The sequence below is a fragment of the Apus apus genome, chromosome 7 (assembly GCF_020740795.1).
Source record: "Apus apus isolate bApuApu2 chromosome 7, bApuApu2.pri.cur, whole genome shotgun sequence".
Classification (NCBI taxonomy): Eukaryota; Metazoa; Chordata; class Aves; order Apodiformes; family Apodidae; genus Apus; species Apus apus.
The window spans coordinates 29968867-29995087 of NC_067288.1; the positions used below are offsets into that span (position 1 = coordinate 29968867).

At 48.8% G+C, this 26221-nt stretch overlaps 1 protein-coding gene across 3 annotated transcripts in view; it reads left to right on the plus strand.

Annotated features, from left to right (window-relative positions):
* Nucleotides 1-279: 279 nt before the first annotated feature.
* The window catches only part of DNAJC6 (DnaJ heat shock protein family (Hsp40) member C6), a 44535-nt gene continuing 18593 nt past the window's right edge, over nt 280-26221 (plus strand). The window contains exons 1-4 of one of the 3 annotated variants that reach the window (XM_051625495.1): nt 280-366; nt 22202-22352; nt 23215-23264; nt 23360-23508. In XM_051625495.1, the coding sequence (XP_051481455.1) occupies nt 345-366; nt 22202-22352; nt 23215-23264; nt 23360-23508 (372 nt within the window). In that variant the 5' untranslated portion in view covers nt 280-344. Of the gene's footprint in view, nt 367-10314; nt 10502-22201; nt 22353-22474; nt 22875-23214; nt 23265-23359; nt 23509-26221 lie in introns of those variants that run through there. The other 2 variants (XM_051625494.1, XM_051625496.1) reach the window with 2 other exon arrangements.

The following is a 26221-nucleotide window of genomic DNA, read 5'->3' on the forward strand; positions in this document are numbered from 1 at the left end:
AGGAAATAATAAATAAATAAATGCTGAGGTTTGGACTTGCTGGCTCAGCCCCGCAGGCTCCAGATCCCACTCCATGCCACGTTTTAGAAGATGTGATATGTCTGCCTCCATCCTCATCCTTTCCCGAGGCTCCCTAATCCCAAATATAACCCGGAGCGCCGCGCAGTTCCCCGGCAGCGGCGGCAGCGGCAGCAGCGGCAGCACCAGCGTCCCAGCCCGTGCCCGGCGCCCCGTGCCCCGGCCCCGCCGCCGGATGCCGGGCGGGAGCGGGAGCGGGAGCGGGAGCGGGAGCTCGGCCGGGCTGCCCGTCCCTCTGCCGCGGGAGGCGGGCGAGCGGGAGGAGGATGCACGGAGCTGAGAGCCCAGGTAAGGAGAAGCGGGGCCATGAGCGGGGGGGATGATGTTGTTGACGGGGAATTTGTGCTGAGTAATCACCGGGATCCCGCAGGGATGAAGCGGGGAAAAAAAAAATATATATATTTTATATATATATATATATATTTATATTTATATATAAAATAAAGATCCTGCTTTCCAGCCTCCTTATATAAGGGGCTGGAGGGAAGGGGTTGCAGTGGGAACTGCTTCCCTGGGCAGGGCAGCACCTCTCCCCGTCTGCTGGAACCGGGCACTGGGTACCTGGGGTTTAACCCCCCCGCCCCCGGCGCTGGCAGCTCGGGCGCTCCCCGCCCAGCAGCGTCTCTTCTTGCCCCCCCCCCCCCAATAGGTTCTGGGTGAGTTTGAAAGGGCTGCGAAAGAATTTGGGCCTGTTGCCTTCGATGGAGGAAAACGCAGTGATTATCAGGCTTTAAACAATGACTGTAGCTTCTGGCTGAACACAGCGGGGCTTCCCACCGGCAGGGGAACCCGGGTTCTGTGTGAGGATGGAAAAGCTGCTGGGAAACGCTGATATCCACCCAGCCTCTGGCGGAGCATCCCCCGTGAAGCTGACCTTCAAACCCCCCCCCCGGTTGATTATGCTGAGGCAAACACAGAGCTGCATTCCCTTTCCAAAGCCCGCAGCGGGCCAGGAAAGAGACAAACCAACCAAAACATCAGGGAGGGAAACGCAACCACCGGCGCATTCGCTTTGGTCCTGCCGAGGCAGCCCCCGCTGGGGGGCACGGGGGGGCCCAGAGGGACCCCCAAGGCTCTGCTGCTGCAGGTAGGTCTTTATCCCCCACAGTATCACTGGGGCTTGAAATCAGGAATGTTTAAGGTATTTGTGGCTGTCATTACTGTAGCCTTATTTTGAGAGCTCTCAGAGAGGAGGAGGAGGAAAAGAAAGAGGAGGAGGAGGGGGAGGAGGGGGAGAAATGTTTTAGACAAGCCCCCACGTCTCCAAACTAGAGACTTTATTCACCTTCTGCATTTCCACTAAGGCCTCCATCTTCTGGTAGCCCTTCAACCGTGGATTTCTCTTAGTCATTGCCTCCTCTGTGAGGAGAAAAAAAAAAAAGGAGGGGGGGGGGAAAAAAAAAAAAGGAGCAATAAATAGAAGAAACCCCTGGCACCCAGAATTCAGCCAGCACAGGCAGCGGGAAGGCAACCCGGGCTGCACTATATTTAGCCAGCCGTGCCACAGCCGCCTTGGTTATGGTCCCAGGGACGCTCCCAGCTGATGGATGCAGCATTTGGAGCGCCCGCAGCCTTTAAAGAGGCACCGCATTTTTGTCCTTGAGTGTCCGGTGTTTTTTCCCGGGTACCTTCAGCTCCAGCGTTTCATCGCTGACCAGACTAATCCCTCCCCCCCGGGCAGCTTTGCCCGGCTACAGACTAATCCCCGGGCCTCCTGCTCGCTGCCCTGCCTCAAAGCTGGATTTATTTAATTTATTTATTCATTTATTTATTTATTTCCCCCCGGGGTAGGATTTGCTAAAATCCAGCCCTGGCTTTGCTGTAAAAATATGGTGGTGACTCCAGGGGGGGGTGCCCAAGTGGGAAAGGGAATTGCTGGAGTGCAGTGGGGGAGAGTTTAGTACCCAGATGTACCAACCAGGTTTTGGGATAAAAAGTGGGTTTATCGAGGCTCACGGCTCATGGATTTTTTTCCCCAGTATTTTTTCCACCATAAAAATGAGACTATAGGTGCTTTTTTCAGGGGTGGATAAAGCAGACATAGGAAATTCCCAACATAAAAATGCTCTAAATATTACTTTTCATTATTCATACTAAGCAATAAATAATATTTTATGTATTTTTAGTGTAGGTTACATGACACGAGTGGCCCCATTCTGATAGGCACTGTAAACAACATATGGATTTCTTTCTCCTGAATAAGTTCTTCTTTCCAGTAAGCAGAAATAATTTACATCCCTGAATCATGTCTGGGAGGCAGAGAGGGAGACAAACTGGGTGTGCAGAAGGAAATCCAGCAGGGAGAGGGAGGTGAGGGCCAGGATTTTCTCCAAATCCTCTGAAACAACAGAAGCATAGAATCACAGACTGCCAGGTTGGAAGGGACCTCAAGGATCATCTGGTCCAACTGTTCTAGGTCCTACTCTAGTTGATATGAGGTGGCTCAGCACCCTGTCCAGCTGAGACTTAACACTGTCCAATGTGGGGGAATCTACCACTTCCCTTGGGAGACTCTTCCAATGTTGGACTGTCCTCATGGGGAAAAAATTACCTCTTGTGTCCAACTGGACTCTCCCCAGGAGCAACTTGTTTCCATAACCTCTTGTCTTTTTCCATGGGACTCCTTGTAAATAGGGAGTCTCCATCTTGGTAGCCACCCTTTAAGTACTGGAACATGGTGATAAGGTCTCCCCTGAGCCTTCCCTTCTCCAGGCTGAACAAGCCCAGCCTTCTCAGCCTCTCCTCATAACACAGGCCCTCCAGTCCTTTAATCATCCTTGTGGCCCTGGAGTTTTTTGCCATGCAGGAAACTTGGGAAGTTTATTCCCTTACAATCCCTGTGCCCAGGTCTCTGCCCAGGTAGAGACAGATACTGTGATCAGGGATCCAGAGATCTGTGAGCTCAGACTTGTTTTACATAGCAGCCAGAACAACAAAACTCCAAGAATACAATTTTTCCTATGAGTCTTCATTACAAATATGCTACCACAGTCTGCAGGAACTGCTGTAATGGGGGTGTCTGGGGTTTCTGGCAAACCCTTCTGTGATATCAGACCCATCTGTACCTTCCTACCCTTCATCAACCAAACCTCACTGACATATCCATCCAAGAGAAACCACCACTTTGAAGCTTAGAGTGAGGATACTTGTCCCCTGATCCATTCCCCCTGTGCCAGCTCTAACTTCCCTTCTGTCTTCATGGAAAGTCTCCCTGCATTGAGGGGTCCTTGGTCAGAGCTCCCTGAGAGCAAGGACCTGACTGTATTCACGACATGATTCCCTACTGGAGTCTGATCCTGAGCACAGCAGCAGTGGCTGAAGTTACCCAGTGATGACTCACTTGCTTGTATCATTTTTTTTCTCCTTTATTTCCCCCCCTCCTCCTTTTTTTTTTTTTTAAACCACCAGCCCTTTTCCACTTAATAACCTGCTGAAAAGAAATGCAGAATTACACTTTGGATTTTTTTCTACCTGTTTAAAAGAAGCAAAGATCCTGGCATTATGTTGTTTTCAAAGCAAGTGCTCATGCAAGCTGCAGCTGTGAATGCTAAGGGCAGGGGCTGAGGAATTCAGCTTTGGAACTCCTTGCAAGCAGCCAGGTTTAACAGACATTTTTTTTCCAAGGCACCAACTCCAGGCACACCTCTGGCTCAGTTAATGCATGTGGACTGATAATTAATTTATTATCACAAAGATATTATTATTAAATCATTAACACGAATTAATGCAGGTTAATGCATTCATGTTTGCATGCTCCTGAACGTGTGCCTTTCATCCTGACTGGGATCAGCCATACGTGTATTTTCCAGGCTCACCAGGAGGCTTTGGGAGGGCTGGGCCCACATTTTTTCTCTGTATTTAACCACTTGTCTCATGGCGAACGGGGAAATTATGAATGAACAGCAGTTAGGCAGCAAAATACCTGATTTTTACTTAAATATCTGATTTTGGCCTGAGGAATGGTATCAATGGCTGTCCAGCCTCCAATTTCCCAGCAGTTTGCAGGCTGGGGACTTCCTGAGCCAGCAGTGACACACTCCTGCTGAACGACCACTTAGAGATTGGTTTTTCCCCTATATTTCTTTGGGAAGCATGGACATTTCTAGCATCTACACCAGCTTTTGGCAAGCAGCTCCACAGCTCAGCCTTGCTGAGGAGCTGGCAAGTCCTTGAATACTCCACAACAAAGTCTCAGTCCTGCTCAAAGTCACCAGAAAATGAAATCATGCCAAGCAGACTTGCTGGTGTGCTGCAATTCTTGGGCAGGTAAGCAAGGTGAGCGCTACCTTGATGAGGTTTCTAGTGGAAACTGTCCTGCTCAAAGCTCCTCAGATGTTCTCAGGATGATTACACTCAAGTTTTGGTCCTACAACCAGAAAGAAGGTGTTTGTGTGAGGGGTTGTGATGTGTTCCCTACCATCAGTGACTCTGCCAACAAGGGTTTCCTTCTACAGAGGCTTGGATAAGGACCATGGGCACCTCTGAGATGGAATTATGGCTGTTTCTTGACAAATGCTCATGGATATATTCTCCAGTGTCCATCCACTGAAGAATACATCTACTGGAGCTGCAGCAGCTGCCAGTGAGGCACTGGGTTGGGTCAATGCAGGTGGGTTTTGCTACAGCAAAGGCTCTGATGAAGGTTCAGTTGAGTCTATCACTTAACAACAACCCTGAAACTTTCTCAGGACCACGTTTGCTTTCATTAGAGATGAAGAAGACAGAAACAGCCAGTTTGGAACTTCCTGTCTATCAGGATTAGCTCATTTGACCCCCCTTTTTCCACCCATCACCACTTCTCTTTGCCACCACTACAGGCATGCTGTGACAGCTCCTTATTTCTCCAGCAAGCCCAGGCAGGGACACACTATTCCCACTTACAGAGAGAGAGGAACCACACGGCCACCCTTGACTCCAGTCCAAACACCACTTATTAATCCTCAGAACAAGTCCAGATACTTCTTTGAACTCATCTTTCTGGCTCCGAGCCAAGAGCCTGTCCCTGTTTTGCCACCAGGTGCCTGTTCCCAGAGCAGAGCATGGGGATGGATGCTTCTGGCTAGCCCATGGCACTGCCCAAGTGATGAATGGAGCCTCCAGATGACAGGGCAAGATTCTTGCCATGCAGGTCACAGATGGCCCAAAGTAAAAAAGAATGACTCTTCATCATAAAGATGCTTGGAGGGCTGGAGCAGCTCTGCTCTGGAGACAGGCTGGGAGAGTTGGGGTGTTCAGCCTGGAGAAGAGAAGGCTCCAGGGAGACCTTAGAGCACCTTCCAGTGCCTGAAGGAGCTCCAGGAAAGCTGGGGAGGGACTTGGGACAAGGGCAGGAAGAGATGGGACAAGAAGAATGGTTTCAAGCTGAAAGCAAGGAGAGTGGTACCACACGGCCTCCTGATGATCTCAGTTAGCTGTGATTTCTGAATTGGTGTCTTTTTAAGCAAACAAACAAAACCAAAAAAACATGTGACCCCCTTCTGAGGTGGAATCATTTTGGCTTCCACCAAAGCTTTGCCTTTGCTCCTCAGTGCACTGAGCCTTCAGCAGGAGGGAAGTGGAACACGCTGAGGTGACAAGATCAGGGGGGTGGAAAGGAGAGCAGCAGGTGCAATCAATGGAGAGCAGCAGATGCAATCAAGAAGTAACACTTTCTCAGAGCTAATTGGAATGATACTAGAGGGCTCATTTTTTTTTAAGATCTTTGGTTTATGTTTGAACATGCCAGGCCAGAAAAATAAAACAGAAATAAAACAGAATAATAAAATAATAAAACAGAAAAATCAAGATACTCTTCATGGATGGCAGTCATGACCCACAAAGAAGCAGCATTGCTTCTACCAGTTCACCTGCACTGTTCACTGGTGGGAACTCGGGTGGTCCTAGCCCAGCCCAGCAACTTGCTGGCTGTAATTAATTCAATCAGATTCACTGAGCCTGGGTTAAACCACCAGCTTTTTATATAAAATGCTGGCAGGTGTGGAGGTCCTGAGTCCCTGGGGTGGAGGTGCTGGTGGGAGAGCCTGCTGGGCAGGGGGCAGCGGGGTGACCCCTTCTCCTCAGGGGTAGGAGCTGAGCTGGGACTCTCAGCTCAGCAGAGTGGCTGGGAATGAGCAGGGGTTACATTTGGGCTGGTTTTTTTAGCAGGATATTGGGTTCCTGGGGGGAAGTGAGATGCTGAGATGGACACAGTTGGCAGTGCAGTCAGTTCTCTAGCCAATTAATTTTTAGGGCCGGGAAGATGCCTGTACTACTCCAAACTTCTGGTGATTAACTAGATGAAGTGTCAAAATCTCCAGCAATACCCTGCTGCCTACTGTGTACAGCTCAGGCTGGGCTGTAGGTCTGGGTGCTAAACCACAAAAAGGTGGTGGTGGTTACTTTTTCAGCCCATCAAAAGTTTATCAAACTAATTTTATACAGGTAGTTAAGCCCCTCTGCTGGCAGGATGGTTCATAGCTCAGCTCACATCCTTGATAAGGTGACTGGGGGCGTTGCTGGGTTGCTAAAGGGTTCTCCAGACCATAATCCTGCTGAACATCACAGGTGCTCCTGTAGAGGCTTCAAGGAAGGTAAGGAGAGCTAAAGAGCTCGTGCTGGTTTTGTGGGGTTTTTTGAAAGTCCATTTTATAGAGGACTTGTTCTAGGAGTGTTGAGGTAGCCCAAATTCAGGAGAGTGCAAATGAAGGTTATTTGATCAGGATTTGAGTGCTTTGAAGAGGGAAAAGGCAAAAATGTTAATTCCCTGGAGTCTATTTTGATGGTCTTGTCCCGCTGCAAGGAATGAGGTGCATGTATGTGTGAGGAGACAGGCAAGAGGAAAGACATGATTATAGCTGGGGCTGCAGGGGGAAGGAGCTGACCTGTGCAGCTGTGTGAAAATGGAAATATGAAAGCTGATGGAGCAAGTCTTATTCTTTTTAACAACCCAAGCATTGTCTTCAGGCAGTGTTTCCTGTCCATACCATGTGGCATAGCTGGTGCTTCCCTCCTTCTTACCCCTTGTCCAGACACCTGGGTTGGGACTTCCTGCAGAAGCACTTTGTGCAGGGAGGGATGACTGCTCACAGTGGAGTAACTATGGGAAAAATGTTAAATATGTTGAGTTTTAAAGGTGTTGCTCCAGACATTAAATTAATTTTGGAGCTATTTTTGTAGTTCTCACAGCGCTCCACAGCTTGGATGTGTTCATGAAGATACAGAGTATAATACTTCACCTTACTGCTCATCTAGTTGGAGGAGAGGTGGAAAAACTTAGAAGCAAGGATGGGAGTTTCAGGTCTGTTTTGTCCTCCCTCCTCTAGCCAAGATCTCCTGGAGAGGCTGCTCTGTTTCCACTCCCTGCCTGAACTGCTGTTTTGCAGCACCCTCTTTGTCCAGGCTGGAGCTTCAGGGTATGGAGGTGTTTCCACTTTGGGGCTTCTCGAAAGGAAAGCAAGGTATGATCCCCCAAACTCTGGGGCAAATGTGGAAATAAATTAATTATTAATGGATCCAACAAGGAGAAACAATTTCTCTTTCTAAGCACAACTGTACTCTGCCTGCTGCAGATACAGGAGAGGTGTCAACCCTGGGTAGAAATTACAGCTACCTGAAAGGAGGCTGGAGCAAGGGGGAGTTGGTCTCTTCTCCCAAGTAACAAGAGATAGAATTAGAGGAAATGGCCTCAAGTTGTCCAGAGGAGGTTTAGATTGGATAGTACGAGAAATTTCTTCCTGGAAAGGGTTGTCTGGCCCTGGCCCAGGCTGCCCAGGGTGGGGGTGGAGTCCCCATCCCTGGAGGGGTCTCAAAGCCCTGTAGATGTGGTGCTGAGGGACATGGGGCAGTGGTGGCCTTGGCAGGGCTGGGGGAATGGCTGGACTGGATGATCTGAAAGGTCTTTTCCACCCCAAATGATTCTGTGAGATGCTGAGCCAAAAATATGCCATGAGGCTCCAGTGGGCAGCAGCAATAGAGCTGTGGTTGGGGAAGCATAAATTCTGGACCTCCTCTGATACTTGGAGAGGGGTGAGATGGAATTCCTTCTGGAGTGCCTCTCTCCTCTTGCTTTTGTAAGCTTTCTCCATGAGAACATTTTCAGCAGGGCTTGCCTTTTACTGCCTAGTGCTGCTCACGGGTGAGAGAGATGACTTCTGGGTTTAGAATATGAAGTTCTGTCTAAGCTGCGCTTCCCAAATTGATGGAGAAAGGCAGCAGAGCAGGCTGCAGACCACAGGAGGCAGTTTAAACAGTTTAAGATGAAGGATACGTTGTGTTCTGCCAGGTTCCCCAGCTTTTTCCCTGTCAGACTGCAGTTGCCTCCAGTGCCAGTGTGCTTGAGGACCCATGGGAGTGTTTCACAGCCTTAACCTGCCCCCTTCACCCTGTTTGGTTTTTTTTTAATGTACGGGCAGTTAGCTGAGCAAGCAAAATAAATGTAAATTTGCCTTGACACTCCCTAAATGTCCCATTTTTACCCCAGAGCACAGGAATGGCTGTACCCTGGGTTGGCTAGGAGAGCTGAACAGATGTTAAAATACCTGTGCTTTTAATTTTTCATGATGAAGTTGCTGCAAATGTGCCAAGAGGGAGGGGAATCCACACAGGCAAGCAGTGCAATCTTGGTATTGCTCTGCACAGACTGGTGTGTTCAGAGCCCAGGCACGAGGGGGTAGAAAATACACACATTACACAACTCTAACCCCAAGTCTAAGCTGTCACCACTGCAAACTGTTTATGTCAGGTTAGTTCATTTTGGTTTGCTGCTTGTAAATCTTCTTGGCTTTTTCTGAGACAATTCTGGGTCACAGATGTACCTTGTCTGCACTGGAATATGAAACTGCCAGAGTTCTATAAACAACAGCCCAGGACAAGCTGTGGCTGTACCAGGTGCCCACTGCCCTGGAGTGTTAAGCAGGAAAGTTCCAGCCAAGTGTCAGTAATGTTTCAAGGTCTGGTTGTGGTTACAGAAGTGCTTATTGATGTCATCTAGAAGCAAGCCCACACTGTTTTTCTAAGCAGAATACTCTGTGTCCTTCCCACAAGGGACTGAAGGCATACTTCTGTCTGGGTGCTATGGCTTCTCTTGGCTTCTGTTTTTCCTTAAATTGACAAGAAATTCATTTACAAGAGAAATTCATTTCCTTTGGAGCATCCCCCAGCTCCTCTGTTCTGTGTAAAATGAAATGATGATCTGCTAGCTGTGCCTGCAAGGCAAGGGATGGCTCATCAGTTGTTCAAGGACATGCTTTGTCTTGGTCTGAAGTCTGTTTGCATGTGAACAGCTAAAAATAGATTGGTGAAACCTAACAACAAACACGGCTTAGCAGTTGGTGGTAGCACTTCTTCAGCTGGATGCCACCAGTTTTGAGCCAGCAGCTGGGGCTTGGGAGGTTTGGTGAGACATTGGCTGCCCCATCCCTGGCAGTGTTGAAGGGCAGGTTGGATGGGACTTGGAGCAACCTGGTCTGGTGGGAGGTGTCCCTGCCCATGCAGGGGGGTTGGAACTAGATGATCTTGAAGGTCCCTTCTGACCCAAACCAGTCTGGGATGGGATGATGCATCCCATGTTGCCTGCCAGGACACAGCACTGTGGCTGGGGACCCCTCTGGTTCCTTGCCCGTGGCCAGACAGGGTGTTACACTGAACCGGAGATGCTCTCTAGGCTTTTGGAGGCTCAGTGCAGAACTGCTGTGCCTTCCTTCCTCTGTTAGACCCCAGGAGTGGCCGTGTCAGCCCATCTCTCAGTGACCTTGGCCCGTTCCCATGGAATGCACCTTTTCACTGGTGTGATCTTAGTGCTGACGATTACTTCTAGAACCTCTTCACGCTGCCGGGCAAGCCTCCGAGCTGATGGATTTCTTCTGGGAGCGGGATGCGTTTGCCAGAAAGCAGGAATAATAGCCTTGGAGAAGGAAACGCTGATGATCCAACAGTTTTTTTGCTAACTAATTGCCAGCGGCAGATGGCTGGGGAGGGGCAGGGCACACGGTCGCTGCAGCCCTTCCAGCACCTTAGCACTCCATTAATTGGAAGATGCTTCTAGCGGGGAGGGGATGAAATCCAACCAGCTCGGCGGCTTCAGCGATTGCTTCCGGGCCCCGGAGAGGCGGGAGGAGGCGGCACCGGGAACGCGGGGAGGGGGCGGCCGCCCCCCGGTGCCGCCTCCTCCCGCCCATCCCCTCCCCTCGGGGCGGCCGGAGCCCTTCTCTTCCCCTCCTGCCCACGGCGTCAGAGCGAGCTTCTCCGCCCGCTTCACCCATGAGCCTGCTCGGGAGCTACCGGAAAAAGCCAGGCAGTGATGGCTACGAATCTTTGCAGCTGGTGGACAGCAGCGCTGAGAAGCCGGCGGTGGCCGGCGCGGCGGCCCCGGGGGCGAGCGGCCGGAGCCCGGCGCGGCAGCCGCAGCAGGCGCGGAGCGAGGGCGGCAGCACCATGGACAGCTCAGGTAGGGGCGGCGCCGGGGCGTGACGTGATGGGGGGTCTGCTACGTCATGGGGGGCCGTGGTGACGTCAGCAGCGGGGGGCTGGGGGGACCCGGGGACAATAGGAGCCCTTTTGTCTCAGCGGGGGGAAGGCAAGGCGCAGGCGGGAGCGGGTGCCCGCTGAGTTGTGATGGAATCGGTCGGGATGGGGAAGAGCTTTCAGACCATCAGGTCCAACTGCTCCCCCAGCCCTGCCCAGGCCAGCCCTGCCCCGCGTCCCTCAGCACCACATCCACACGGCTTGGAGATCCCTCCAGGGATGGGGACTCCCCCCCTGCCCTGGGCAGCCTGGGCCAGGGCCTGACAACCCTTTCCATGCAGAAACTGTTCCCAAGATCCAACCTCAGCCTCCCCTGGCACAACTTGAGGCCATTTCCTCTTGTCCCATCCCTTGTTCCTGGGGAGCAGAGCCCGACCCCCCTGGCTCCAACCTCCTCTCAGGAGCTGCAGAGCCAGCAGGTCTCCCCTCACCTCCTGGTCTCCAGGCTGGACACCCCCCAGCTCCCTCAGCTGCTCCTCTAGGACTTGTGCTCCAGCCCCTTCCCCAGCTCCCTTGCCCTTCTCTGGACACGCTCCAGCCCCTCCATGTCCTGCTTGTCCTGAGGGGCCCTGACCTGCCCCCAGGACTCGAGGTGCAGCCTCAGCAGTGCCCAGCACAGGGGGACCTCACAGTCATCTCCTGATTTCAGCCCCAGAGAGGAAAAGGTTGTTCTGAAGCTAAAATGGATGGAGTGTTTTGGGATCTTTCCCCAGCTGATTTATTTTATGGAATCTTCATTACTTTTTTTTTTCCCCTCCTCTAAGCATCCCTCCTCAAACTGAGTTGGATTAATTCTGAGAGATGATGTGCTGCCTGCACCTTCTTTTTTTTTTTTTAATCAGGGCGTAGGGGACCAGATGGTCTTTATGGCTAGTAATGGGATAGAGAGCTCTTCACCTCCAAATCACAGGTTCACATTTGCCTGGATCACCAGTAATCGAGAGTGCTCATCTGCTGGCTTTTAAGTGATCTCTGAGAACAAACTGGGCCTGGTTCTGCTTGGTTAGATGTGCCCACCACAACCATCTACAGCCTTTGCAGGGAACTTTTAAAGCTCAAACTTGTGCAGGGAAATATCTGTTTGATTGTAGGGGATCACATTTAATGTCTGCCCATTACAGTGGAGGGATCTTGCAGCCATGCCTGAACTGTTCCACTAAAGAAAGGGGTGAGCCCAAGACAGCAAGGATGCAAAATACACTATCTTTGTTTGAATGTGGTGACCTCTTCTCAAGGGGAAAATCCCCCAAGGGAGCCATGCCTGGACCTGGGTGGGGAGAAAAAACCCTGATGACCCAGTCTGGACCTGGGTGGGGAGTGTCTCACCTTGGTGTTTTTTCCATATTTTCTCTGCTCTAATAAGAGTCCTATTTTCTCCTCCCCTCTTGCCACTTGAATTTGTTTTCAGGAGTTCTTTTGGGGCCTGGCTTTGGGTTTTAAACTTCTTCTTAGTCCTGGATTTCAGAAACGTGTTTGAATTTGCTGCTGTGATGTCTGTGCTCCAGTTGCTCATAGCCACAGTATGTGTCAGTAGATCCTTACAGCAGGCTGCTGGGTGAGTTATTTGGATTCTCACATCGGCACATGCCAGCTAGAGGTTGCAGGCAGCTTCATATGTGTTGATAAAGCAATTATCTGGAAGAGTTTCCTAGCACTTTAAGCAGCGAAGGCATTAGTGCAGGGGGAGGTGGCACTGGTCTCCAGCCGGGCGTGGGAGCCTGCGGCAGCTCCTCCGGAGCCCTGGCTTTTGTCTTGCCTCAGCCCGGGCTATTATTCCAGTGCTGCTATTGCAATCACCCTGTTCGATTTCTCCAAGCCAGTCAGCTCCCTGCCCAGGGGAGAGGTGAAAGTGCTCTCATGGCTAGCGAGAGAATACCTTGATTTACAGGTTTTGTGCAGTATTCGGCCATTTCAGCTATTCAGCTACTAATTACATCCCAGAGCATTAATTGTATTAATGCCCTCTATCAGTTTCTGGGATGTTCTCCCCTTAAAACACTTGGGCTTGGTCAGGTGCAGCCTCTGGGATTTGGAAGCTGATGGTTAAGAGATCTGTGTTAAGCAGAATTTGCTCCTTTAGTTCATTTTTGTTTGATTTTTGTGTGTTTGATTTCTCTTCTAAACCCAGAGTCCACACTTGTGTCTTGGTCATTCGAGCACTTTATGCTGATAAATGCCTGATTTTTATCAGCTCATTGCAAAGACACTTTTTCCTTGCCAAGAATGAAATTCTAAAAGCTTAGAGAGCTGTATCCATCCTTCAGGTGTGCCTGTGATTTCTCATGATTCAGTAATTGAAGCTGCAGGTGAATTGTGGGAGATGTGATTTATCTTCAATGCAGGGTGAAGATGGATGGTTATGGGGTAGGAATTAGGGAGCAGTGTAAGAGAAAGATAGGAAAACAAGGTGGCTGGGGTTGTGGCTTAGTAAGGGCAAGAAAAAACCAAAACCCGTCATCCACTTTCTGTGTGGTTTTATTTTTTTGTGTGTTTTTTTTTGTTTTTTAAAAAATCAAGATTATATTAATATTATAAATATTTGAGACTCCTCCCAGTGATGATGCTAAAGTCTAAATTCCCCAGATAGGCAGTGGTAGAGCATATTGAGGTACCCTGGCCAAACCAGCACTCCTAATGCACTTCCCACAGCTCTGAGCTCCCCTATGTGTCAGTTTTTATTTCAATTTATTGCTGGTTTTAAATAGTTTCACGTGTGGCAGAACAGCTGCTGCCTGAGCCATCAAAATGGCTGTTTGCAGTTGAGGAGTGAAACAGTCCTGAGGTGCACAATTGTCACCAGGCAATTTGGGACGTGGGGCAGCAAAGTGTGAGCCTCGGTTTTTCTGGCAGGGTCACTGCCAACGTCTCTGGGTGCTGTCAAATACCATCCATGATGAAGTTAAATAGCTGGAGAATCAAGCCTTCCTTTTCTTTGTGTATTAAAGCATCACTGTGCCAGGGCAGGGCACGCTGGGCACAGGAAAACGGCCTTTGCTCTTCAGAAAATGTGGGTTTGGATTGATACTCAGCAATTACAGGAGTCAGAGGGGTGAGGGTTTGTGCTGAAGGCCAAGTGCTGGCAATTCTGGGGTGAGTTGCTGTTGGTTTGGCTGCTGTGGCTCTGTTTGCTATTACTGCAGGGATATTAATTCACATGAGTTGAGCAAGTGGGTCCCTGTTGGGTTTTTCTATTAATTTTTTTTTTGAAACTAATTCAAAGTCTTAAATCTTGAAGTATCATCTCTTAATTGGGGGCTTGCAATCTCAGCAGCAGCTGCTTAAAACAAGCAGTGGCTACAGCTTTGCTGTAAGCTGTGAGTGCTTATGATGATTGGTTAATTTTGGTTTTGCACTGGTACAGTTTAGTGTCCACAGAAAAAAGGGAAAAAAGGCAGGAAAGAAGAGCAGGGGGTGTGTGGGAGAGGATTGCTGCTGGATGGCAGGATCTGTCCATGGCTGGAAAGGGAGCTGGTCTGGTCCAGGGGGGCTCCTGAGGGTCTCTCAGACCCTACATGGCTTTGTGCTGGGGCTGCAGGTGCTGGGAGGGAGGGTCTGGCCAGGCTGTGTCTAGTGGCTGAGACAGTGAAAAGAAGGTTTCCAGAGTTTCTGGGAATGGTAAATCTTTCTTGGTTTAGGTGGTTCAAAATTCTTTTGGCACCATCACTCATGCCAGGTGGAGGAGCAGTGACATGAGCTGCTTCACTGAAGTGGTGACAACTGAAGTTGCTTGAAGTGTCACCTGGGGGTACCTGTGTGCTCACAGGCAGACGAGATGGAAACTGCTGCCCACAGATGCTGAGTGCATCAGTGTTGGGTTTAGCCCCAGTGGGGTTCAGCTCAAAGGAGCCAAGAGCAGAAACTTTGTTTCAGGTAGGGCAGCCATATCAGTTGCTGCTGGTGTCTGAAGGTGCTCAGGTGATGACCTTGCCTTCAGTTGCTTTAAACTTTGCCAGGCTTCAACCACCCAGGATGAAACGTTGGTCAGTGTGTGGCTTAAATCTTGCAGTGGGGTCTGTCCAGACAGGGATTCTTAAATCCTGTGATGCCTCAGGTGGGCATTAAAGTTGTGTGTGCAGCTCCTGATGTTGTGTGTTAAGCAACTCCTCTGGAATAGGCTGGATGCCATGTAGTAACAGGATCCTAGCACATAACTAATGGGACTGATACATTCCAGCTACCTGGCATTTCCTCCAGGAAGTGTGCTGGGCTTGGGCTGGAGGTCTGAGGATGGAGGGGAGGGGAGACTTGAGCTGAAGCTGGCAGAACACCAAGCACTGCCAGTTCAGAAAACAAATTCCAAGAAGACCATCCATGCAGTGCTCCTTTTGTGTCTGTGTTTCTAAGTCTCTGGAGGTGCTCCCAAGATGAGAAACAGGCAGGAAAGAAGCAATTCATTTACTTTTATGCTGGGGCATCCACTAGTGCTTCCTTAGCAGCTGGCTGTGCCTTGAAAGAAAAAGAGGTTGGAAATGAGATAAAAGCAACAGCAAGGATATATATTACAAAGGGGAAAAAACACTTCTTGTGCTCTTCTGTGGTGTTTATAAACTAGCTGATCTACAAAACAGCTTTTAAACACTCAGGGGATGGACTTGCTTGTGCTACGTGCCTCCTCGGGCAGAGCTGCTGCAAAAGAAAAGCGGTTTAAGTAAATGGCCAGTGGTGAAGCTGAGATTCTTGAACTGCCTTACACTTGCAAACATAATCTCTTGGACTCTGGTGATTCCTTTCCACTGAGTCAGGAGAGAGACATCTCCGTGTCACTGGCATGGGGACAAAGACTGTGGCTGACAACGATGTTTTGTATTCCCTTCTAGCTGCATTTTCAAGCAGGGAGGTCCAGTTTAATCGCTCTTTTGTTCCCTTGGTGTTTTTTGGACACTCAAATGCTTTGGTGTTGGCAGCACTGCCTTTTTCTTTTTTGTTGTTTTGACAGGGAGGAGAAGCAGAGAGAATGTCAGTCAGCTTTGAAGGCCAATTTCATGGTAGTAGTTCAGTTTTCCAGCCTCACATGTTCACTAGTAACAAGGGAAAATAAGTAACAAATGAAACAAATTTGGCATATTACTGGGGGGATTTTTTTACTCCCCTTCACCATCACCACTCTTATAAAAAAGGAAGCAAACCCCCTCTTTGTGGAAGTCCTCTTGCATAGTTGATGGTGCAAGCATCATTTTTAGTTACCATGTCTCAAGCAAAAGCAGAAATGCCTTAATTTTTCACTTTTCCATGAAGTTTATGTTTCAGCAGTCTCAAATGAACTTGCAGATAAAAAGCCTTGGGCTCATACAATATTAGTTTCAGCATTTTAGCAGAGAAAAGCACAAAATGAAGCTGTTGAGCTGCTCTACCTTCCAGTGTGTAGTCAGTGGCTCCCAGTGCTTCCCTAAGGAGGGCAGGGACCCTTCTGTTAGGAGGAGGAATGCAGGTTTTCCTGTCCTCAGAGCAGTACTGGAGGAGAAAGGCAGTGCTGCAGGAATGCAGTGAAATCTCCCTGTGCCAGTGACTCCTTAAGGTGGAAACCCAAACCTACCCCTATTCACAGCAGCTCCTTTACTAGCTTCTCAGTTTCTCCTTTGTCCCAGTGTCTCCAGTATATGTGCCCTTTTTAAGCTTCTAATGGCTTTACTTTCCCAGCCTAAGGGCACCTGAAGAGGATGCTCATAGCTCTGGGGAGTGAGAAGCACAGGGTGACCCTTTGGTTGGAGGTTAAGCTGGCCAGAAGTTCTTGGGCAGGCAGCAGTTCTTGGGTCCTGAGGCAATTTCTATCCCAGGCAAGAGGCCTGGATGGGGGTTTTGCTGCTTATTTTTACAGAATAGCACTTGATTTGTGCTCAGCCTTGTAGGGAATCTGATTTGACCAGGAATCTGGGACAGTGGGGGAGGAGGGGACAGGAGAGACTGGTAGCAAAAACAAAAAAAAAAAAGGGGGGGGGAAATAAGCCTTCAGGGTCTGTGTGTCTGAGGAACTTTCAAAGTAATTTTTACAGGTAGAAGCACCCTCCTTTCCTGCACATGCCCCCTTTTTAGCTGCCTCTTGCTGCTGACTTCTCCCCAGCCCCTTTGCAAATGCCTCCTTGGTGCCTGTTAAGCAGTTGATGTGACTGTGACACTTGAGCTACGTCTGATCTAAGAGAGGCTGTAAGTGCAATGACAGCATAGATGGTTTAGAGTCGTTGCTTAACTGGGCTAAAGCTCAGCTGTCCAGAAGAAAGCTGGGAGCAGCAGGCAGGGAGGATATGGTGCTCTTAAAATGGAGTTGACAAGGGAAGCTCTCAGATCTAAACGCTATCGATCATCACTGGATGCAGAGGAGACTTTCATTTAGAAGTCCCTGCCATCCTCCCCCTGCCCTGAAACAGGAGGTTCAGCTCTGTCAGTAATGTCTGAAAATTGATTTGCAATCCCCTGGAAGACAAAGTGCTGAGCATGGAAGATGGGCTCAGTGCAGGGAGTGGCAGGAGCTGGGAATGCTGAGGGTGCCCAGGGATGTGGGGATGTTGCTCTGCCTGGGTCAGTCTGTCTGTTTTGCACATATAGAATCACAGAATCTGAGACTGGTTGGGGTGTGAAGGGACCTTGAAGATCATGTAATGCCAACCCCCTGGCATGGGCAGGGACACGTCCTAGCACTGGCTTGCTCCAAGCCCCATCCAACCTGCCCTTCAACACTGCCAAGGATGGGGCAGCCACAGCTTCCCTGGGCAGCCTGGGCCAGGGTCTCAGCACCCTCACAGTGAAGAATTTCTTTCCAGTGTCTCACCTAAAACTCCCCTCTTCCAGTTGAAAGCCATTCCCCCTTGTCCCATTGCTTACTGCCCTTGTCAAAAATCCCCCCCAGCTTTCCTGGAGCACCTTCAGGCACTGGAAGGTGCTCTAAGGTCTCCCAGAGCCTTCTCTTCTCCAGGCTGAACAACATACCCCTCCATACGTGATGTTCCTATGGGAGGATGCTCTAATGATGTGGCAGGGATGCCTGCACCAGGCCTGCTCCTCCTCCCCTTCAGGCACCACATGGGCTCTTGTGCAAGGCTGAGGCGAAGCCCATAAACTCAAGGATAGGCCCACAGCAGCCTGGCTTTATATCCCTTCATGCTGGGGTGGAACAGTGTCCAAGCTTTGCTGGGGTGAAATCAAATCCAGGCTCTGCCAGGGAGAAATAGTGCCAGGCTTTGCCAGGAGAGCTGTGTGCGGGAGGTGCGTGAGCCGTGGTCGTTCCTCCACTGGCTGGCAGGGCTGGGGGGTGTGGGGGGGGAGGCAGAAGCACAAATAGTATCATTTTTTCCCCCTGAATGTTCCTTGAAAAAACAATTTGGGCTTTGTTGCTGAAGTCACAACAACAGCAGCTTGACTTCTTTCGGTTCAGGGAGCTTTCAAAGGGCCCTTTCTGCCAAGGCTGGTCCCCCCCAGTTGTTTGCTCCCCTGGTCATAGTCTGGAGGGGTAGAACCAGCAAACAACCCTTCTCTCCCCATAAATACTTTGTGGGGAGGGAGAAAGCTGCAGTGAGTAGTTAAAATGTTCTGATATGTGGGATTTGGCACATGTATGCAGGAGCTAACAAGTTTTTTCTCATCAAAGTGTCAGGCTCTCATGGTGCCATAGAAGGAGAATTGAGAGGAGCATTTTAATAGACCCAAACTAACCTCTTTGTAAGGGAGGATGGGAGGGAAAGGCTTTACTGCCCTTCTAGAGAAGAAGCATGGTGAGGAACAGGGAAGGATTAGTTCTTTCCTTGTTCCATCTCCAAAACAAGCCCAGGCAGTAGCTGAGCAAAAAAAGAAAAAAAAAACCCACACAAAACAAAACACAACAAGAATAGTTTGACATTGAAGACAGGATTACATGGAGTCTGGGCAAACTGAGGTGAACCTCCTTCCTTTCCAAGGGCTTCATGTCTGCTTTTTGTCTGCCCTTTTCAGGCAAAAAGGGTCTGTTTACTCTTGCTAAGTAACCTAAGAAACACAGTACTCCACGGCCTGCTCCTCCATTTCTAGATGTCTTGCTTTCACCTCCCTGCTCTCAGGATAAGTATTGCTTCATCAGCATAAATGTGCTGACTGACACAGTCTTAAATGCCTTTTAAATGTCTGCTCATTTCCCTCCTAATCCTCTGGAGAGCTGGAATTCATACCCTGTGGTTTGTAGGGTTTGTGGGTTGCCTGGGGGGGGTGGCCTGTGCTCAAGGCCCCCCTGGGTGAATGAGGATCATAATGTGCAGACCTTGCAGGGCAAGCTTCCAAATTGGGCATTTCTTGCTTGTTCCAACCTGTGAGCATCTCCATCAGCTGGTGGTAGTGTGGTACCCTCTGCTGCTGGCCCTGCCGTGGTGCCCTGTGAGACCTCCAGCTGCAGGTGGTGGTGGTGGATGGTGTCCCCACCACTGAGGGTTGCACCTGCTTCCTTCACCCACTTCTGGCCCCAAACCCCCAGTTTTTAAAGCTGATCTGGTTTAAGTGCCTTTACTTTTGAGACCAAGTGTAAATGCTACTTGTAGGACTGTAATAAAAGGTGTTGAAGTGAGTGGTCCTTTGTGGGGGTACCTAAGGAGGGAGGTATTTCCCTTCTGGACATGTCATGGTTTCTTCTCTGTTCATGTGCAGAAGAGACTTTTCCAAGTCTGGCTAATCCATGCACTTTGATGTTTTTGCTCTACTAAGGGGAGGCAGATGCCCTTAGACAGTAGTGATGAGTCTGAGTCTCTCCCTAAGCCCCCACCACCCCAAAGCTGTCCTGCTGAAGCACTTAATGTTGCTTTGGCCAGCAGATGATGGTGGGCCAGCAGGCAGAGGAGCCATACTCAGCCATTCCTCTACAGAAGTGCATCCTTCTGCACTTACCTGGTGATCACAGCATTCTCCTCTGAAGCTGTGCATCCACCATGGTGGGACATCTGTCTTGGCAGTCTCTCTGCCATGGGAGAATTTCTCCTTCTGCGCTGAAGATCCTTTTCCTAATGCTCTGTAAAATCAGCTAGAAAGCAAAGAGTGAGCTTCAGTGCTTTAATTCCCATTTCTGTCCTCTCCAGCTTCTGTCCTGCTGGCACAAGGCTGGTGCTGTCAGCAGAGGCTCCCTCAGCTGTAACCTGTCCAGTGAAATCCCACCCTTTGGCTGATGGGAACAGACTGTGTTGGGAATGCTGCCATAGGATGCATTTTAGTTTTGTGAGGAGTTGTGGCAGGTTGTCCCTTGATTTGGTGGCTGCTGGAGGTTTGCTTTGAATGCAGAGCAGTCTTGGAGCAAGTTCTTTCATCCAGAACAAACACAGTCTCCACCTTGTCAACCCAATGGATGAAGCTGTCTCTTTTTCACTCTGCTCTGTTGACTTGGAGCAGTTCAGTGAGGAGATCCTGGTGTCCATCACCTAACAGGGCTGTTTGGGAAGAGCCACCCCATGGATCTTAGGCACACTTCATAGAACTGCTACGTTACAAGTTCCTTGGTTAGGAAATGGGAAGGCTGCCATGAGCAGGGGATCCCTTTGGAACCCTTGCCACAAGCACAGGTCAGAAGTGTGGCTCTGAAGCACATTGAGCCTTTTGGGGAATCTCCAAGAACTGGGTTAATAAGGAATTCCTGCCATGTCAGGAACAAGCTGCATCTCATCTACATTGAGACTAATTGTCCCTAATGAGACTTGGGCTGCTCACTTGCAGCTAACTATTTCTAGGCACACAAGCTTGTGAGCTCCTGTTTCTGCTGTAGCAGATGATGCTTTTGGAGCTTGTGTTGGGCCTGAGAGTGTTGGTTTTGGTTTTGGCTGTGGAATAAGCAACTATGTGCCAGGAGGTGCAGTTCCTAGTGGGATGGAGGGGCTGTCATGTGCCCTGGGCATTTCATTTTAAAACAAAATGGGGCCTTTTGTCATTGTGTTATAATGATGCCACACAGATTATGAGGCTACCTGAGCATGTGGTGTGCATTGACTGGGGTTGCTTGTTGCTTAGTTTGCTGTGCTAGAGGGTTTGGACTAATCTGACATAATGAGGTAGCATATGTATAATTAAAGAAGTTAAAGTTCATTAAGATCAAAATAGTTGAGGCCTAGTGAACACAAAGCTAGTTTTAAGTAGTCAAGGGCTTAATTTGTAGTTAATAGGCAGTTAAAATATAATTTTATTAGGTTTGTGTCTAACAGCTCCACTCTGCAATAACCCAAACCCATATTTACTCAAGTCTACATCCAATTGATGATACTCAGCTTCTGTGAGAACAGCTGACATGATGAATGCAGCACTGCTGGAATAAGGAAGGCTCCTCTCCCTCTTCTCTGCCCTAGTGAGACCCCACCTGGAGTATTGTGTCCAGTTCTGGGCTCCCCAGTTCAAGAGGGTCAGGGATTTACTTAAGGTCCAAAGGAGGCTATGAGGATGATGAAGGGACTGGAACACCTGTCTGATAAGGAAAGGCTGAGAGACCTGGGGCTGTTTATTCTGCAGATGAGAAGGATGAGAGGGGGTCCTATTCATGTTTGCAAATATCTGAAGGGTGGGTGGCAAGAAGGAAGAGCCAATCTCTTTTCAGTCATGCCCTGTGTTAGGATGAGGGGCAACAGGTGCAAACTAGAGCACAGGAAGTTCCACCTCAACACGAGGAAGAACTTCTTTACTGTGAGGGTGATGAAGCACTGAGACAGGCTGCCCAGAGAGGCTGTGGAGTCTCCTTCTCTGGAGACTTTCGAGACCTGTCTGGATGTGTTTCTGAGTGACCTGCCCTGCATTCTGTGGTGGTCCTGCTCTGGCAGTGGGGTTGGACTTGATCTCCAGAGGTCCCTTCCAACCCCCACCATTCCGTGTTTCTGTGCAACAAACCCATTCTTGGTTAAGATGATGGAAAAGTTATTCTATTATAATTGCCAAATGCAGATACTCAAGGTGTCAGGCCACATCACAGTCCAGCAAGCTAACATTTTAAATGACTCTTGGTCTGTGTTAGCCTCTTATTGACTTTGCAGCTTGGTACCATTTCAAGCTGTGAAGGAGAAGCTTCCTAAGGAGGTCAGCCTTGCTCTGCTTTAGCCTTAGCAATTTGCTGAGCTGGAAAGTTTAATTCCTGAACTTCCTTCTTATCTCAACAAACCCCAAACTTTTATCTTCTTCCACGCAAGCAAATCTATCTGGGCTCTTAAGTGACTTCAGATCCCTCTGATGACTTCTCCTATATCCATAGAAATGGATATTCATTAAAAACCTTGAGCTGTCCAGCTGCAGTCAAGCTGGCTGCTGTCACAGCACCACTGAAGAGCTGTTGTATTTGCTAGTGCCTTTCTCTTACCCCTTGGAGGTGGTTGGTGATTTGGTCTTGGTTATGATCAGTGAATTATCTGCATGCTGAAGAGCTGATCTTGCTTTGGGTTGTGTTGAGAGGTTGTCCATGCTGTATGGATACAAACCTGTCAACCTGCATACAATGCTGAGAGTCCATGCTGGGCTCTGTGCTCAGCCAGCAAGAGGGTGCCAGCTCTCATCTCTGGAAAATCAGGACTTTAAAACTACTTTTACCCTGTCCATGACATGTGGCAGCACACGTGAATGCATTTGGTCTGAGTGGAGCTGTGGGTGTTTGTTGGCTCTGGGGGTTTGTCCCAGATAAGTGATGTTGGCTTTGGTTTTGTTGTACTTGAAGGTGCCTCATCACCAGACATGGAGTCTGGCTATGGGGGAGGATTGTTGGATATGGTCAAAGGAGGAGCTGGGAGACTCTTCAGCAATTTGAAGGATAACCTGAAGGACACCCTGAAAGATACATCTTCAAAGGTCATGCAGTCTGTTGCCAGGTACAGTACAGCTCAAGGTGCCTAATGCAGGTGAAACCACCAGCTGCAAAGTACTGGTCTGAGCTGCCCTCTGCACTAGCCCAGCTCAACTGCCTCCCTAAAGGAGGGAGGAGGTGAAAATCACCAGTGACTTCTTTGATTCTGTCTCATAATCGGTATTTCTGGCCTCACGGAAGCAGGAAAACAACAACAAAAAAAGCTGAGCTTCACAGTAAGAGAGCATCAACATCCAGGGGCAGTGGAGCATTTGGTCTCCAACTCCTTCATTGTCCCATGTGGGGTTCTCCTACTCAGCCACCACTAAAAGATTTTGTCAATTAAAATTCTCATGTTCTGTGCCTTCACCTTGCTGTGTCTTTTTGCCTGTGTAACTGTTCCCTTGGCTGTAGCCACCTTTCAAGGAGGAGAAAGAGCCAAGGTGACTTAGCTTTGGTGACCTCTGCTGGGGTTGACCCTGTGCTTGGCACTCTACCTGCCTCTGAGCCGTATGGGGCTACAATCAATCAAAGACACTTAATTCAGGTGAGACCTCAGAGGCTTTGAGGGATCTGCAAAGTGGCAAACTGCTAGAGATTTCCCCTGAAAACTGGCACTGAAAATTAATGACAAAAGGGACCTTTTTTACAAGCTTCTGCATCCAGTTAGTTGTGTGTGTAGAAGGCAGGCTGGGTCACTGGCTGCAGGAAGCTATTTGTGCCCTCTTCTGAAGGCAGAAAGAAAGTCCAAAGAACCAATTCACAAATAATTTTTCCTCCTGTCAAAAGCAGATCTAGGTGGGGGAAAATACTCTTCTCTTGGTTCCTGGAATGAGATGTCTTCTATAAACATGTGCACGACGTCTGTCTCCTACTTTGTCTTCTAGTTACACCAAGGGAGAGCTGGATATTTCCTACATTACCTCAAGAATCATAGGTAAGTGCTGTTTGTTGGATAAATAAGCCCAGGGTCCAGGAGGCCATACACACGTGAGGGTGCAGGCTCAGCCCTGCTTCTCCTCACCTTTGCAGTGATGTCTTTTCCGGCTGAAGGCGTGGAGCTGGGCTTCAGGAACCACATCGAGGATGTCCGCACCTTCCTGGATTCCAGGCATCCTGACCACTACACTGTCTTCAACTTGTCACCCAAGTCCTATCGCAGCGCCAAGTTTCACAACCGGGTGAGTGTCCTCTCAGAGGTTAACAAGGGCAGGGAGTGGAACTTCTTGGGGAAAAAGGGGCACCAAGGCCCTGCTTCAGTCCATCCCGAGCATGGCAGAACGTAAGAAGATGAGAAAGGAATTGCAGGAGTCTCTAAGCTGCTGTGGTTGTTTCTGGGTTTTAACTGATCCCCCTGGGACCATGGGGGTTAAAGAGCTGGAAAGTTCAGGGCATGATGCTGTGTTGGGAGCCTGTGGCCTTGCACTGAGTTGAGCCTTTGCTGCTCTGGGCTCCTGCAGAGCTGTTAGAAGCTGCTGCAAACAAGTGAGGAGTAAAACAAAAGCTTTCAATGAAGTTACCAAAAAAAGAAGGTAGATTATCTTCCTGTTGAACAATCCCTCGGTTGTGCTTTAATCAAGCAGGAGCCTTCAGCAGGCAAAGCACTGGGCTGGAAACTGGATTGAAGGGGCATTTTGGCTCCTCCACTAGTGTATGACTTTCAAGCCCCACCTCCACTTGCTGCCCCAGTTTGTTCCTTTAAAACCAGAACAGCATATGGGAGCATTGCAAGGCTCTGGTTCATTCATGGCTTTTAGGGGACCTCTCTATGAAACACTGCAGTTGAAATGCAAGATTAGATCTAATCTTTCAGAAACCTTCCTGTTTTTTCTGCCTCCCACGAGGGACTGATAATTTCTGTTAAAATCTCTTATTTTTTGTTGCCTTTGATGAGGAAGGCAGCAGCAGGTGCCAGGCCTCTCCTCAGTCAGGGAAAGTGAATCTCATGCTGGATGAACCCAATTTCATTTTAATTTGAGGTATAGCTGAATCTATCTTCTGCAGTTGCTTTCCTCACCCAGGAATCACTCACACTTGAAGCACATTTCTCAGGGGCAACCAGTAACCAGCCATGACCTCAAATAGGAGTAAATGAACAGGAAAGACTAATTAAAAGGTATCAAGGGCTCTGAATCTCCAGCCTCACTTGGTTCTGGTGCATCAGTTCTGCTCTTGGTGGGAGGAGACAGGCAGATTCACTTTTGTAAGCCCAGCACTAAACATCTGTTGGTGTATTGCTTGACCTGGCCATGAATCCTCCATCCCCTGTGCTTTATTTCCCACCCCACCCAGCAGCTTGACAGGTGACTTTGTTGCTCTCAAGGTATGACAAGGAGCTTTGTAAGCTACTGCCTGGACACACACAGAGGAAGAAAATGATGAGCCTTTTATTAAAATACTGTACTTATTATAGGTTATGAGCTAAATGATGGAAGTGTTTTTCAGGAAAATGAAATGTGCAGAACAGAACACATCAGGTCAGGTAAAACATGAAAATTCTAACAATGAGTTTGAACTTCATATATATTGGAAAAAAACCCTAATACTATAATGGAGGGCAAATTACATTAAGAGCATTTTCTGGATGAAGATTCTAGCTGAGCTGAGGTGTTGAGGCACACCTGTTCTTTGAAGTGAAAGGCTTTTCAATTCCTATCTTTTTTTTTTTCCCTTAAGATCAAAGTAGGTGACTTTGCATAGTGGCACTGGAGGAAGGTGACAGTTCGTGTCCTGCTGGGCCCTTTTCCTGCCCTGATGTGACTGTGCAGGGCACAATGCCCCAAGTGCTCCTCAAGAGAGGAGAGAGGTCTGTGACCACTAAAACCTGCTGCTCAGATCTGGTTGTGTTCTGTTCTGCTCCCTGCCCCAGCAGGAGAGGGGAGCTCATGGCTGCTGGAGGATGCATGAGCAGTTTGAAAACACAAAACTCATGAGTTAAACAAATCAAACTTCAAAGTTGCTGCTGGGTCACATTCTTGGCTGTTGCTGCCCTACTCTCAAGTAAAACAAGTGCTTAATTCTGAAGCTCTAGAAGAATTCCTGTTGCTTTTCTGCAAGGTTGTCTTTCAGGAGTGGTGGTGAGCTTATGTTTGAAATAAATGCTACATAGTGCATATTTAATTTCCTAATTGCAATCCAGCAGGCAGATGTGTAATTATAGAGAAAGTAAATATGTAATTATGGACTGCTGGGAAATGTGTATTATTTATTTGTTAAGTGATAAAGGTCTTTCCAGATGCTTGACAGTGTTGTCATGGGGTCTGTTCAGAAGATTGCCCATGAAAGGGTCACTGGTCATATTAATTCTAGCAGCCACTTGGAATCAGAACTGTGTTTTAGTGATCTAACTGCAAGTGGATCTTGTGCCTCCAGAAGCCTGCAGAAAAAGTATTTGGGGTTGGGAGGAAAAGAAGACTTCTCCTGGATATAAAATAATGGGCGTGATAATACAAAATAATTGATCATATAAAATATGTCATATATGGCATGAATACTCTGGCTCTGCTAAAGAACTGAATGAATGTTTGTTATTGGCCTGGTATTCAGGTTTTGCAGTGGCCTGGAGCTGCAGTAGTGCACACCCTGCCAGGTCTGTGGAACAGAAAGTTAACCCTGGCCAATCCTGCACTGGGGGTTACCACATGGTGACCCTTTGGGTGCTCTGTGCCCCCTTGGCCCTTCCTGAAAAGACACAGAAAAGGTAGTGGCAAAGGAAAACCAAGTGTATAAAACAGGAGCAAGGAGTTAAACTACTGCTCTCGAGACAAGATGAGGGATGAGGGTAATGCTGCAGGGAGGATAAACAGGGAATGGTTGTTGCCTGCCAGCCAAAGCTGGACCATGGGTTGTCTGGTTGGGTCACTTCTCCAACGCAAAACTGAACTTCAGGGTGTT